At 43.6% G+C, this 16478-nt stretch overlaps 1 protein-coding gene across 1 annotated transcript in view; it reads left to right on the top strand.

Annotated features, from left to right (window-relative positions):
• PALMD (palmdelphin) overlaps positions 1-16478 on the top strand; it is a 127345-nt gene that overhangs the window by 55732 nt on the left and 55135 nt on the right. Inside the window, exon 3 of the mRNA XM_068242584.1 lies at positions 9619-9749. Coding sequence (XP_068098685.1) covers positions 9619-9749 — 131 coding nt within the window. The remainder of the gene's footprint in view (positions 1-9618; positions 9750-16478) is intronic.

The raw sequence follows: 16478 nt of genomic DNA, 5'->3' as shown, positions 1-16478 counted from the left end.
GACAATTGGTCAGTTTGCCCCTATGGAAGTTCCAGCCGCAGCTAAAGAGCTATTGGCTCCAGTGCTTGTTTTGCATTGCGCCCCCTCAAGCACTCTTTACATACAATTGATATGGAGCACCAAAACCTGCCCAAGGCGCAGTGTGAGAGAAGTGTAAGCAGGAGGTGGGTGGCTGGCAGTTTGTTACATTACCACTAATCAAAGCACATATAGAGGTGATCATTACCACAATAAAAAGCTAACACAACAGGTCAATGAGTGCAATGTGGTGGGTAGCTCTGCAGCCCCTATTGCAACGCCACTGGCTTTATAGCCCTGAGCAGGGATGTACTAAATCAGCAATGCTTGCCACAAAAAATGTAGTTATTTTCTGAAGAATACATTCTTGGAGGATGGTTAGACTCTTATGAGAATTGGCTTTGCTGGATTACTTATATTGCTCTTGTGGCCCTGTTTCATTTGATGAACATTGGCTGAAGGTGTGGCCAGGATGCTATGGTTTACACTTTACATTTTGTAGACCCTCCTTTAAGATTCTCTCAGTGCAAGTTCCATATCAGAAGCTGAGAATGTAAACTTGTGAGTAGATTCATTTTTACTATTTACTGTACATTCTAACTAAGGAATGACCAACTGAGAAATAATTGCATTTTTAAAGGATATGCGAGCTAAATAGGAGACATTAAGCTTTACTTACCTAGGGCTTCTTCTAGTCTATGGAAGTCTATCTGCCCTTACAGTATGCCGCTGGCCGCTCTGAAAGATCACCAAACACAGTTGTGGTTGCAGACATCTGCGCATGCGTGGGTGCATCTGGGCACTTCTCTCTATCGTGCTGCCCTGGCCTGAAGCATTATGTGCTTGCGCAGTTCACAATGACTTAAAATGCTCAAGCGTAGAATGCTTCTGACTTCGGGAGCGAGATCAAGAGCATACGCAGAACCCCACAACCACAGTGTAATCGGGATCTTTTGGAGGGACTAGCGGCGCATTAGCGGACAGTGGAACTACAGCGATGGACCACATAGACTACTAGGAGTGGGAGAAGCCCCAAGTAAGTAACGCTTAACATTTCCTTTTCAGAGCGGCTATCCTTTAAAGTTTACTACCACTTTAAATATTATGGGCTTGATTTACTAAGACAAATAGCATGCCTTATCAGAGTTAACACACCTTATCAAAGTTAACACACCTTGTCAAAGTTACCGTGCCTTAACAGAGTTAGCATGCCTTATCAGAGTAGCACAGCTAGCGCTACGAACTTATGCCTGCTAACTGGCAATGACGAGAGCTCCACTCGTCCTGCCCTGAGCCCCTGTGGGTCCAATCACTTTAACCACTTCACCCCAAGGCGGTTTTTACCCTAACGGACAAGAGCCATTTTCACCTTTCGGTGCTCATTCCTTTCATTTGCCAATAGCTTAAAGGATACCTGAACTGAAATGTGACATAATGAGATAGACATGTGTATGTACAGTGCCTAGCACACAAATAGCTAGGCTGTGTTCCTTTTTTTCTTTCTCTGTCTGAAAGAGTTAAAAACCAGGTATGTAAGTGGCTGACTCAGTCCTGACTCAGACAGGAAGTGACTACAGTGTGACCCTCACTAATAAGAAATTTCCCTTTTTATCTCTTTCCTGCTCTCAGAAGCCATTTTCTGCTAGGAAAGTGTTTTATAGTTGGAATGTCTTATCAGTGAGGGTCACACTGTAGTCACTTCCTGTCTGAGTCAGGACTGAGTCAGCCACTTACATACCTGATATTTAACTCTTTCAGGCATAGAAAGAAAAAAGGAGCACGGCATAGTAATTTGTGTGCTAGGCACTGTACATACACATGTCTATCTCATCATGTCGCATGTCAGTTTGGGTATCCTTTAATCACTACTATTCACAATGAAATGATCTATATCTTGTTTTTTTCACCACCAATTGGGCTTTTTGGGGTTGATATTTGTTTTCAGTAATTACTTTATTTTCTATGCATTTTCAAGGGAAATACTTGAAAAAAATGAAAAAATACACTATTTCTCCAATTTCATTCCCTATGGTTTTACTGCTATTGTACATAAAACCCACACATTTTATTTGCCTATTTGTCCTGGTTATCACAAGCTTTTAATTATGTCCCTAGTATAAAGTTTGGTGACAATATATTATTTGGAAATAAAGGTGTATTTTTTGTGGTGTTTTTTTTCACTATTTTCAGTGCATGTGCACGGGAATGCACGTGCACCAGCAGGAGCACGCACGTGTACCCGCGCACATTAACAGCGGCAGCAACCAGCGGCAGCAACACTGTCTGACTTATAAAAACGTCCTGGAGCCATTAAGCGGCTCTAGCAGGACTTTTTTATAAGTCAGCATGTCATTAAGTGGTTAAAGGACATTATCCCCACACTTTGATTGGCCCAATAGGCTGCCTGTCACTTGACAGGAAACTTAACAGGTAGCCTATTGGGCCAATCAAAGTGCGGGTATAATGTCCTTTAAAGTGATTGGACCCGCAGGGGCTCAGTGCAGGACGAGTGGAGCTCTCGTCATTGCCAATTAGCAGGCATAAGTTTGTAGCGCTCGCTATGCTACTCTGATAAGGTGTGTTAACTCTGATAAGGCGTGTTGACTTTAATAAGACGTGTTAACTCTGATAAGGGATGCTATTTGTCTTAGTGAATCAAGCCCTATGACTTCTATATGATGACACATCACTGGGGCTTGAAGTGGACTTAAACTCTTGCACAGGACACAAGGAAAACAGAGAGAAATGCACCCTGTGTGTTTTTAAAGAGAAGAGCCTGTCTAATCCCCACTTATCTCTAAGTAATCACAAGTGTAATTTGATCTTTTAGCTGTTTCAGCACATAAATTAGACAGTCCTCGGCCGACACAAATAGTATGTAAACACAGGATGTTAACCCTATGTCCGCTTCCCTGAAACCAGGAAGTAGACACACTGCAGATTGATTGCAGGAATTCTGCAAGCTGTAACGAAGAACTGTTATTATTCTGTTGCTTATCTTTTAGAGCAGAGAGGAAGTTCTGAGTTCAGATCCGTTTTAAATGACACCTAAAGTGACGGGGATATGTAAGCTGCCATTATTTATTTCCTTTTAAACAATACCAGTTGCCTGGCAGCCTTGCTAATGGTTCCTGCATCAGTAGTGTCTGAATCACACAACTGAAACAAGCACGCCATAACCAGGCAGTTTGAATTGTTTAAAAGAAATTAAATGTCAGCCTCCATATCCCTCTCACTTCAGGTCTCCTTTAAAGGGGCACTACAGCAAAAAACTGTAACATTTAAAATATGTGCAAACATATACAAATAAGAAGAACATTTTTTCCAGAGTAAAATGAGCCATAAATTAATTTTCTCCTATGTTGCTGTCACTTACAGTCGGCAGTAGAAATCTGACATAAGTGACAGGTTTTGGACTAGTCCATCTCTTCATAGGGGATTCTCAGCAAGGCTTTAATTCTTTATAAAGATATTCTCAAAAGAGGATTCAAACAATGAGGCTGACAGCTTCCCTGCTCCCTACACAGTTTTTTGGCAGTTGAACAGGGCAACTGCCATTCACTAAGTGCTTTTGAAAATAAATACCGTATATACTTGCATATAAGCCGACCCGCATATAAGCCGACCCCCCAACTTTTCCCTGAAAAAACAGGGAAAAATGATTGACCCCCATATAAGCCGGGGGTAGGAAATGCTGGATTGGTGCAGCCCCCCAGTGTGTCCCAATATAGCTAGTATAGTGCCCAGTATAGGTAGGTAGTGTCCAGTATAGCTAGTATAGTGCCCAGTATAGCTAGTAAAGTGCCCAGTATAGCCAGTATAGTGCCCAGTATAGGTAGGTAGTGCCTCAGTTTAGCTAGTATAGTGCCCAGTTTAGCTAGTATAGTGCCCAGTTTAGTTAGTATAGTGCCCAGTTTAGCCAGTATAGTGCCCAGTTTAGCTAGTATAGTGCCCAGTTTAGCTAGTATAGTGCCCAGTTTAGCCAGTATAGTGCCCAGTTTAGCCAGTATAGTGCCCAGTTTAGCTAGTAAAGTGCCCAGTTTAGTTAGTATAGTGCCCAGTTTAGCCAGTATAGTGCCCAGTTTAGCTAGTATAGTGCCCAGTTTAGCTAGTATAGTGCCCAGTTTAGCCAGTATAGTGCCCAGTTTAGCCAGTATAGTGCCCAGTTTAGCCAGTATAGTGCCCCAGTTTAGCTAGTAAAGTGCCCCAGTATGGCTAGTAAAGTGCCCAGTTTAGCCAGTATAGTGCCCAGTTTAGCCAGTATAGTGCCCCAGTATGGCTAGTAAAGTGCCCAGTTTAGCCAGTATAGTGCCCAGTTTAGCCAGTATAGTGCCCAGTTTAGCTAGTATAGTGCCCAGTTTAGCTAGTATAGTGCCCAGTTTAGCCAGTATAGTGCCCAGTTTAGCTAGTATAGTGCCCAGTTTAGCGAGTATAGTGCCCAGCATAGGTGGGTAGTGCTCCCCCCCGCTCCCCCCGCGGCCGCCGCTGCTGCTATTACCTTCTTAGACAGCGGCCGCTTCCTAATCCGCGTTCCTCTTATTTCTCAGAGTGTCAGTGTATCACAGCAGCGCGCCGGGCGCTGCTGCTGTGACGATGCAGGGGGCAGGAAATAGCGCGGCTCCCTATAACGGCGATCTGTATCGCCGTTACCAAGGGAACCGCTCTTTCCTGCCCCCTGCATCGTCACAGCAGCAGCGCCCGGCGCGCTGCTGTGATACACTGACACTCTGAGAAATAAGAGGAACGCGGATTAGGAAGCGGCCGCTGTCTAAGAAGGTAAAATAGCAGCGGCGGCCGCGGGGGGAGCAGGGAGGGGGGGGGAGCGGGGCACGGACCACCCGACCACCCGACCACCCACCACCCACCACTAGACCACCAGGGAAGACTCGCATACAAACCGACCCCCCAACTTTTGACCCCCTTTTTGGGGGTCAAAAATTCGGCTTGTATGCGAGTATATACGGTATATCAATGATAATCCCCTATAAAGAGATGGACTAGTCCAAAACCAGTCACTTCTGTCAGATTTCTACTACCTACTGTAAGTGACAGCAACATAGGAAAACAGTAATTTATGGCTCATTTTACTCTGGAAAAAAATGTACTTCTTATTTGTATATGTTTGCATATATTTTAATTGTACAGTTTTTTTGCTGTAGTGCCCCTTTAACTTTTCAAAACAAATATTGGAAGGCGCTGCTTGATAATAGCTGAAACTTCTACTGCCCACTTGGTGCTGCCCAAATTACGGTGGGTTAACCCCTATTCCCACCTATGGTAGACCATACAAAAAATTAATATATGGGCGCGCAGGTGTGTTGTTATAATAAATGTGTAAACCACGATTAGAATAAATAAAACTAATTTATTTGGTTCGTTACTTTATAAAAACAAAGTGATATGAGATCTTTGCATGATCTACCCACACAAGCACTCTATTAATCCATACATGGGAGTAGTATTGTGTCCTGTATAAAAAATGGATAAAAAATGTACTTCTTATTTGTATATGTTTGCATATATTTTAATTTTACAGTTTTTCGCTGTAGTGCCCCTTTAACTTTTCAGCAGTTTCCAGTAATTATGTTGTTGTGAATGCTGAGGTTATCTGGTAAACGTCAGCGCTAGCTGGAATTTACACCTCCCTCAAGATCTATACACACACTATTCTTATAGACCAGAATTCCTTCACAAATGCAGATTACAGCAATGCAGAACTTTTACAGATGATTATATTGCTTCACATACCACAGCAGGCATACGTGATTTATTTCCTACAGTGTGATGTAGAGAACAATGGTGTGCATGCCTCGCCATCAGCTGAAAAATAAACACAGCGCAGGGACACGAAAGGCCTTCATTGTGGAGTAATATGTTTGCTCTGAAACACGTGTACTTGGTAAACACATCGTGTTCAAATTCCTGTGAACAATGTTCTTACCAGACCCACATTACAGCAGTATGGCAGCTTCATATGGTGGCAGGTTAATGTGGCTTATGTAAAGCACACCTGCTAGTTATCAGGCTGGGATTTATAATAACTCAAATCCATGCTCAAAAGTATCACTAGCCAAAATAAGAGTTACAGTAAATAAAAAAAGTAATCTCATGGATTAACTCTCTGTATCTGTTTATCTCATGGATTAGCTCTCTGTACCTGTTTACCTCATGAGTTAGCTCTCTTTATCTGTTTATCTCATGAGGTAGCTCTCCTTCACCAAGATTGCTGTGGGCAGGCAGCGCATTGCAATTCACCATTACAACTAGAGGTCTAAGCACAAATAAACTGAAGTATGTTCTGTCATGTATGTATTATTACACCGCCAGTGAGCTGGGTGCTAGGTGAGCTGAATGATGGCTAAAACACCTGCCTAAAACACCTGCTTCGAATAACGGGGTCCCCAGCTAAAACTTTGATGGGACCCTCCCCCCATGTTCACACCCCTTCCCTTACCTCCCCTTGGTTACCCTCACAACCTGGGGGCTCGTCTTGCAAGAGTCACAAAACAAGTGTGGACATCATAACCTTCACACCCATAACAAGTGTAGCCACAAAAACACCTGATCTGCAAAGCAGGTGGTTTTGGCGATCAACGCCGAGTGCCGAAGCTGGCCGCTGGAATAGCACTAATGCTATAGTGCGCGGGTAATCCCGGCGATCGCCAGAACCCAAATACTTTTCCCTTCAAGTTGATAGGACTCGGAGGGGATATAGTATATAAAGCTGCCAGGAATTAGTGCAGCAACAGGGAGAGCCGTCATTCGGCTCCCCCTGCGCCCAACTCACCAGCGACATTATAATACAAACGCTCTGATCTGAAGGTTGGACCCCTTTATCTGAGGAAGTAAGATAGCAGTTGGGGATCCCTGACAGGTCTGCTGCCATCTAGTTACGCCCCTGATTGCTACCACTGACAGTGTAGCGTCCCTTGACTTATTAGTGAGATCTGCATTAAGTGCACAGCAATTTTACCATAATTTGGGGAATCAGGGCCCTTGAGGGGACAGGTTTAATAATGCGGGACTGGGCAGCTGTGGAGGCAGGGAACCACATTTAATAATATGCTCCCAAAATGCAAATTAAAAACAAATTCTTATTTGTTTTCTCATTCACTGTAACAGCCTAACATGCAAATAAATATATGTTTCAGTTTTCCATCTCCGCTATCTCTTTGTGTAACCACAATATCGTATACATAGAGCAAAGTTGTTTCCAAGGCAACCGGTTGGTTGCCCTGGTTGCTATTAACTAAAAGTCACTTGAAAGTTTTTAACTAATTCATGGTTACTGAAGACAGGAGGGCCTATATTGCCACCAGCACTGTGCCTCTTCATATAGCCATAGATATAATATCTTGTCTCATTTATGGGCAATACAGGTATGAGGACCCTGAAATCCTGAAACAGTGGCTGTATTTGCTTATTATATACAGTGGTGTGAAAAACTATTTGCCCCCTTCCTGATTTCTTATTCTTTTGCATGTTTGTCACACTTAAATGTTTCTGCTTATCAAAAATCGTTAACTATTAGTCAAAGATAACCTAATTGAACACAAAATGCAGTTTTAAATGATGGTTTTTATTATTTAGTGAGGAAAAAAAATCCAAATCTACATGGCCCTGTGTGAAAAAGTGATTCCCCCCCCCCCCCCCCCCCCTTGTTCAAAAATAACTTAAAGGTGGTTTATTACACCTGAGTTCAATTTCTGTAGTCACCCCCAGGCCTGATTACTGCCACACCTGTTTCAATCAAGAAATCACTTAAATAGGAGCTATCCGACACAGAGAAGTAGACCAAAAGCACCTCAAAAGCTAGACATCATGCCAAGATCCAAAGAAATTTAGGAACAAATGAGAACAAAAGTACTGTAATTGAAATCTATCAGTCTGGTAAAGGTTATAAAGCCATTTCTAAAGCTTTGGGACTCCAGCAAACCACAGTGAGAGTCATTATCCACAAATGGCAAACACATGGAACAGTGATGAACCTTCCCAGGAGTGGCCGGCCGACCAAAATTACCCCAAGAGCGCAGAGAAAACTCATCCGAGAGGCCACAAAAGACCCCAGGACAACATCTAAAGAACTGCAGGCCTCACTTGCCTCAATTAAAGAGAACCCGAGATGGGTTTCAAGAATATTATCTGCATACAGAGGCTGGATCTGCCTATACAGCCCAGCCTCTGTTGCTATCCCAAACCCCCCTAAGGTCCCCCTGCACTCTGCAATCCCTCATAAATCACAGCCACGCTGCTGACAAACAGCTTGTCAGAGCTGGCTGTGTTTATCTCTATAGTGTCAGTCTGCTGCTCTCCCCGCCTCCTGCAGAACTCAAGTCCCCGCCTGCATCCCTTCCCTCCCTGCTGATTGGAGGGAAGGGACAGGGGCAGGGACCGGAGCTATGCAGGAGGCGGGGGAGCAGCTGAGACTGACACTACAGATGTAAATACAGCCTCACAGCACGGCTGTGATTTATGAGGGATTGCAGAGTTCAGGGGGACCTTAGTGGGGTTTAAGATAGCAACAGAGGCCGGGCTGTATAGGCAGATCCAGCCTCTGTATGCAGATAACATTCTTTAAACACACCTCGGGTTCTCTTTAAGGTCAGTGTTCATGACTCCACCATAAGAAAGAGACTGGGCAAAAACGGCCTGCATGGAAGATATCCAAGGCGCAAACCACTTTTAAGCAAAAAGAACATTAAGGCTCGTCTCAATTTTGCTAAAAAAAACATCTCAATGATTGCCAAGACTTTTGGGAAAATACCTTGTGGACCGACGAGACAAAAGTTGAACTTTTTGGAAGGTGCGTGTCCCGTTACATCTGGCGTAGAAGTAACACAGCATTTCAGCAAAAGAACATCATACCAACAGTAAAATATGGTGGTGGTAGTGTGATGGTCTGGGGTTGTTTTGCTGCTTCAGGACCTGGAAGGCATGCTGTGATAGATGGAACCATGAATTCTACTGTCTGCCAAAAAATCCTGAAGGAGAATGTCCGGCCATCTGTTCGTCAACTCAAGCTGAAGCGATTTTGGGTGCTGCAGCAGGACAATGACCCAAAACACACCAGCAAATTCACCTCTGAATGGCTGAAGAAAAACAAAATGAAGACTTTGGAGTAGCTTAGTCAAAGTCCTGACCTGAATCCTATTGAGATGTTGTGGCATGACCTTAAAAAGGCAGTTCATGCTAGAAAACCCTCAAATAAAGCTGAATTACAACAATTCTGCAAAGATGAGTGGGCCAAAATTCCTCCGCGCTGTAAAAGACACATTGCAAGTTATCGCAAATGCTTGATTGCAGTTATTGCTGCTAAGGGTGACCCAACCAGTTATTAGGTTCAGGGGGCAATTTATTTTTCACACAGGGCCATGTAAGTTTTGAGGTTTTTTTCTCACTAAATAATAAAAAACATCATTTAAAACTGCATTTTGTGTTCAATTATGTTATCTTTGACTAATAGTTAAAGGTTTTTGATGAGCAGAAACATTTGAGTGTGACAAACATGCAAAAGAATAAGTAATCAGGAAGGGGGCAAATAGTTTTTCACACCACTGTACATATTATATATAAATAGGTTGTTTTTCATCTAACTTCCAGAAAAAAGCCCTACGAGAAAAATGGCTTCTGGATGGATTAAGTACAATGACACCACAAGAACAGGAGGAGACGCTGCGACAAAACCAAGAAGACCAGAAACAGATCAAAATGCTGGAACTTAATATTAGCAGGTTGGTGTAATGATAACACTAGTTGTTTGTCTTATTTGCAACTGTTTTGCCACTTTCCACAAGCATTCTGTGCCAGGTGTGTGTTTGCTCTGATGTCAGAAATGGTTAAAGTGTAACTACAATTACAGAAATGGAAAATTGCTGTTTTCAGTGTGGCCAGGCTGAAATCCAGCAGGATGTTATTAGCTCATTTTTTATTAATACATCCTGCAGTTGTTATCTACAACTCACTATAAAGTGTTTTGTCCTGGACCCTGTCAGCCCCTGACTACTACCTTCATAGCTTTTAAATAGAGAATGAGATGATACTCTCATTTTGCTCTAAAATTTCATATGAGTGTGTTTACATAATCCCCTGTTGAAGAGGGCTGAGCTTGCTGTGCCCTTACCTACCCTATCCTTCACAGGAACAACTGCGTAAGTGGAATGACACTGCAGCTTGTAAAGGTGGCCACACGTTATGCAACAAGCCCCTAAGATGGACTACAAATCTGTACACAAGACCTGCCCGACCTAAATCTTTGAACTTGTCCACAGACATACACCTGGCCGCCCTCTCTAATCCTCCAACGACCTGCGTCTGACTGCCCCACACATCTCCTGCCCCCAAGCAAGATTGTGGGACTTCTCAAGAGCTTCCTCCACTTTCTTAAACTCCCTTCCACAGTACCTTCAAACAAGACCTCAAAACGCACCTTTTCAAGATTGCCTACCTCTCCCCCCTCCCCCCCCCTCATATCAATGGCAAAACTTGGTTTGAACTTGATCATGGACCCCCATCGGGTACCCTTCCTGCAGACTGATGTGGACTTGAACTATATGGTCTCTATCTGTTGCATAATCTTGTATTTCGTACCTTGTACTTGGTTGTCCGTCTCCCAATTAATTTATTGTTCAGTGCTGCCTAATATGTTGGTGCTTTATAAATACATTAAATAATATCTTCCTGATTGGATGTCAATCAAGGATTAAAGCCCTGAACACACTCACTTGATTAATGCCACCAGGCAATGATCGGGATCCAACCCCACAAGTGACATTGCAGGACCGACAGCTGGCCGTCGCTTGGCCAAAGCAATCCGCCTGGATGGATGGCCATCAGATGTAAGGTAGAAAGGAAGACTGGGTCTCAACCTGGTTTTGTGCAATTATAACAAAACTTCTATTGTGCCATAGCAGTAAAAAACTCAACGTTTCCGCCAAAGGCCTTTATCAACACTTGCACAAATCCAGGTTGAGACCCAGTCTTCCTTTCTACTTTGCTGGGCTAGTTATGCACCTTTGCTTGATCCTGGTGCTGACTGGTCGACTCCCTGGTGCTGATTTATGGTTCAGCATTTATGTACTGGACTTTTCTTCTATTGTGGCCATCAGATGTACACAGGCTGGACCCTCGGCAGAGGTCGTTACTCACCACCTCAGTCAAGCTTTATCTAGTGTGTTGCCTTTACAATCATTTCACCACTTCATCAGATTTCAGCAGATCAGAATGGCACCACTTCTTGTTGTTTTCCACTAATGGAAGCAGTAGAACGTTATTTAGCCAAACCCAACATTTCCACTTCCAAGATGCATCAATAAATATGTATGTTTTACCGAATCAAGTTTCAATCCATTTATTTCCTAATCAATCAACAATCAAAATCTAAGGCCCTAGATTATAACTGATTTTTGTTAGTTTGAATAGGTTTATGGAACTGAACGACTGGTCAATTGGAAATGATACACAGTGTATGGCTAACTTTAAAAAAAATATATTTTTTACAAAGTTTTGTGCTTGACATGTGTAACTCATTTATGCATTACAGTATTTGGGTTTTCTTTAAGTGCCTTGCTGAGTTGTAATGCTGACTTCCTGTGTAAATGTCATGTTGTTTCTGATTAGATTTAAAAGCAGTCTGGGAACTTCCTATAGCTCCTCCCTCAAAAACCTAGCATAACCATCCTAGAGCAAAACACTATCCCACTAAAACCTAGCATAACCATCATAGAGCAAAACACTACACCCACCAAAATATACCATAACCTTCCCATTGCAAAACACTATCCTGACCAAAACCCAGTATAACCCTCCCAATGCAAAACACCATTCCCACCAAAACCTAACATAACCCTCCCAGTGCAAAACACTATCCCTACCAAAACCTAGCATAACCCTCCCAGTACAAAACACTATCCCCACCAAAACCTAGCATAACCCTCCCAGTGCAAAACCCTATACCCACCAAAACCTAGCATAACCCTCCCAGTGCAAAACACTATCCACACCAAAACCTAGCATGTCCCTCCCAGTGCAAAACACTATCCCCACCAAAACCTAGCATAACCCTCCCAGTGCAAAACACTATCCCCACCAAAACCTAGCATAACCCTCCCAGTGCAAAACACCATCCCCACCAAAACCTAGCATAACTCTCCCAGTGTAAAACACTATCCCCACCAAAACCTAGCATAACCCTCCCAGTGTAAAACACTATCCCCACCAAAACCTAGCATAACTCTCCCAGTGTAAAACACTATCCCCACCAAAACCTAGCATAACCCTCCCAGTGCAAAACCCTATCCCCACCAAAACCTAGCATAACCCTCCCAGTGCATAACACTATCCCCACAAAAACCTAGCATAACCCTCCCAGTGCAAAACACTATCCCCACCAAAACCTAGCATAACCCTCCCAGTGCAAAACACTATCCCCACCAAAACCTAACATAACCCTCCCAGTGCAAAACACTATCCCCACCAAAACCTAGCATAACCCTCCCAGTGCAAAACACTATCCCCACCAAAACCTAGCATAACCCTCCCAGTGCAAAACACTATCCCCACCAAAACCTAGCATAACCCTCCCAGTGCAAAACACTATCCCCACCAAAACCTAGCATAACCCTCCCAGTGCAAAACACTATCCCCACCAAAACCTAGCATAACCCTCCCAGTGCAAAACACTATCCCCACCAAAACCTAACATAACCCTCCCAGTGCAAAACACTATCCCCACCAAAACCTAGCATAACCCTCCCAGTGCAAAACACTATCCCCACCAAAACCTAGCATAACCCTCCCAGTGCAAAACACTATCCCCACCAAAACCTAGCATAACCCTCCCAGTGCAAAACACTATCCCCACCAAAACCTAGCATAACCCTCCCAGTGCAAAACACTATCCCCACCAAAACCTAGCATAACCCTCCCAGTGCAAAACACTATCTCCACCAAAACCTAGCATAACCCTCCCAGTGCAAAACACTATCCCCACCAAAACCTAGCATAACCCTCCCAGTGCAAAACACTATCCCCACCAAAACCTAGCATAACCCTCCCAGTGCAAAACACTATCCCCACCAAAACCTAGCATAACCCTCCCAGTGCAAAACACTATCCCCACCAAAACCTAACATAACCCTGCCAGTGCAGAACACTATCCCCACCAAAACCTAGCATAACCCTCCCAGTGCAAAACACTATCCCCACCAAAACCTAGCATAACCCTCCCAGTGCAAAACACTATCCCCACCAAAACCTAACATAACCCTCCCAGTGCAAAACACTATCCCCACCAAAACCTAGCATAACCCTCCCAGTGCAAAACACTATCCCCACCAAAACCTAGCATATCCCTCCCAGTGCAAAACACTATCCCCACCAAAACCTAGCATAACCCTCCCAGTGCAAAAGCCTATCCCCACCAAAACCTAGCATAACCCTCCCAGTGCAAAACATTATCCCCACCAAAACCTAGCATAACCCTCCCAGTGCAAAACACTATCCCCACCAAAACCTAGCATAACCCTCCCAGTGCAAAACACTATCCCCACCAAAACCTAGCATAACCCTCCCAGTGCAAAACACTATCCCCACCAAAACCTAGCATAACCCTCCCAGTGCAAAACACTATCCCCACCAAAACCTAGCATACCCTCCCAGTGCAAAACACTATCCCCACCAAAACCTAGCATAACCCTCCCAGTGCAAAACACTATCCCCACCAAAACCTAGCATAACCCTCCCAGTGCAAAACACTATCCCCACCAAAACCTAGCATAACCCTCCCAGTGCAAAACACTATCCCCACCAAAACCTAACATAACCCTGCCAGTGCAGAACACTATCCCCACCAAAACCTAGCATAACCCTCCCAGTGCAAAACACTATCCCCACCAAAACCTAGCATAACCCTCCCAGTGCAAAACACTATCCCCACCAAAACCTAACATAACCCTCCCAGTGCAAAACACTACCCCCACCAAAACCTAACATAACCCTCCCAGTGCAAAACACTACCCCCACCAAAACCTAGCACAACCCCCAGTGCAAAATATTATTCCCCAAAAACCTACCATAATAACCCCCCTACCACAGTGCAAAATACCATATCCCAAAAGCTAGCATGCACCCCAGTGTAAAATACTGCTCTCCCCTTCGAAAATTAACAACATGAAAAGTGAATTCTAGTCCAAAAGAACCAATACACTGCCTGGTCGGTTACTGTGTGATCAGACATGCTGGTAAATTTTGATTGGCTGTGCACTTCTCGCACGGTGTATTTATACAAATCACATTGGTAGTATTGTCTCACACTCACTAAAGGATCAAACCCATAGTCTTTAAGGGGAGTGCGACAGCTGAAAAGAGGGATGACGCCCTCTATGCAGTATTCAACAAGGAGGAAAGCTGGCACATCGAAAATCAATCTTTATTGGTTCCATGTAAAAATATGGCCATTTATCAAGGCTTGATAAAGGGGTCCTACGCGGCTCTGAAATGTTGGCCATATGTTTACATCGAACCACTAAAGATAAATTTTGGATTGCCAGCTTTCTTTCATGTTTATACAAATGACTGATCAATATAATGCGTCAAGAAGTGTCGGAAGTCATTGACACAATCTGATATGACCCAGGCAGGGGTTGTAATCTTTTTCTTACTAATAGCAGAGGATTTTGAAGGAATTGAGCCCCGGCTAGCACAATCCCCTTTATTCTCATACTTCCTACAGCTTGGGTGAACCTCAATAAACCAGGCCTAGGGAAACAGATCTTTTCCATACACTGAGCTTTAAATAGAAGCAATTACTTAGGACAATGCTTTGGTTGCTAATATAAACTAAGTAGATTTCTTAGCATGGTTCCGCCAGTCTAATTATAATTCTCCTTTATTCCAGTTAAGGTCATGCCCCCGCTTTGTTTTCCATGCAGGTTTAGCTTTGTTGCTGTCAGTTGGAATTTTTGCCATAGACTGTCCATAGAAACTGACGAATAAAGCTGTGTGTAAAGGTCAGGCCGCCCATCTAATTCTAGAGGGCCAGTAGAATAAATGATAACATATTTTCCAGCGTGGACAGTTTATGATTGAGGCCATCAATTTCTTTTGTCTGGGAATGGATGCTGTGTCTTTCTGAGGCTGTCATCTTTATCTTGCTTTGCAAGGCTGGTAACTGATTACTAAGCTCTTTATTACAACATGTTAGCGGCAAGACTAAATTTATAGCTTTATGTAACAAGTTGCATTTGATGCTTTTTATGGCTGCTTACAATTTCATTAACCAAAGTCAGATAGAGAAAACACCCCTGCATATAGCATTTATAACTTACAGCAGATCTGTTTTTGAGGGACAGGTCCTCTTTTGGAAGAAAATCCTCCCTGTCCTTTTCCGACGTCCCTCGTTTTTGGCCCAGTTTACAGCTTTGTAAAAACCAATAGATTTACCCTCTAAAAGCTCATACACACGTCCAAACAATTTGCCCAACTATCATATAAACTGGAAGACAGTTGGGCGTGTGTATGGCTAGCAAACAACAAGACGAGCAACTGATAACAGGTGGTTTGCCAGATCCAACTGGTGGATCCACCTGCCCAACTATCATGCAGGTTGGTCACATGTACAAGTCTTTTGAACAACTTTGTTGTTTTTGAATGGGGATATGCTGTGTAGTTTGTTGTTTAGCTAGCAGGTATAGCCGGGACAGATAAAAATGGCACACAGCGCCGGGGTAATAGAAATGACGCCGTATAGACTTATACTATATAACGCTATTTAGCATTATAAGTGTTAAAAAATGGCGCATGCAGGGTGCCTTACACTTATAATGTTAAATAGTGTTATAAGTGTTAAACATGCAGGGGGCTAGTGTTAGGGGTCGGGGGGAGAGGCAGCGGGACACTGGTGTTAGGCAGCAGGGTGGAGGGAGTATGATTAGGTGGAGGGAGGAGGTGTGCATAAGCATACATTACCTTGTCCCGGCCGGCGATCGCTCCTTCACTTCTTCAGTTAGTTTGCTGTAGTCCTGCAGCTAATCACCATGTTGCTTCAGTCCCTGCATGGTGATTGGCTCGCTGCAGGACTCCATTTGCACACATCCTCCCTCCACCTAACATCAGTGTCCCGCTCTCTCTCCCCCCGACCCCTGCTGCCTAACACTAGCCCCTCTGTATTTTTTAATGGCTCACTGTTCCGCCATAAATGTATCATAAAACGTTATTTACCGTTTGAACGTATTTACATTAAAATGGTAAATAGCATTTTATGATTCATTTAGTTTTATGATGCATTTATCGGCGGAACGGTGCGCCATTTTTCCCCCTGCGCCATTTTTTAACTGGACCTGGTATAGCATTTAAGTGAGTTGTTTAGTTGGTTGGCGTGTCTGTACGTACTTGTCGTGTAAAAAGGTTGGTCATGTTGTGAGGTTGGTTGTGCATAATGTTGGACATATGTATGTGTCAAAGTG

This window comes from Hyperolius riggenbachi, chromosome 6 (genome assembly GCF_040937935.1).
Source record: "Hyperolius riggenbachi isolate aHypRig1 chromosome 6, aHypRig1.pri, whole genome shotgun sequence".
In the NCBI taxonomy this organism is placed as follows: domain Eukaryota; kingdom Metazoa; phylum Chordata; class Amphibia; order Anura; family Hyperoliidae; genus Hyperolius; species Hyperolius riggenbachi.
The sequence above is the reverse complement of the archived record's forward strand: the minus strand, read 5'-3'. Positions and strand labels throughout refer to the sequence as shown.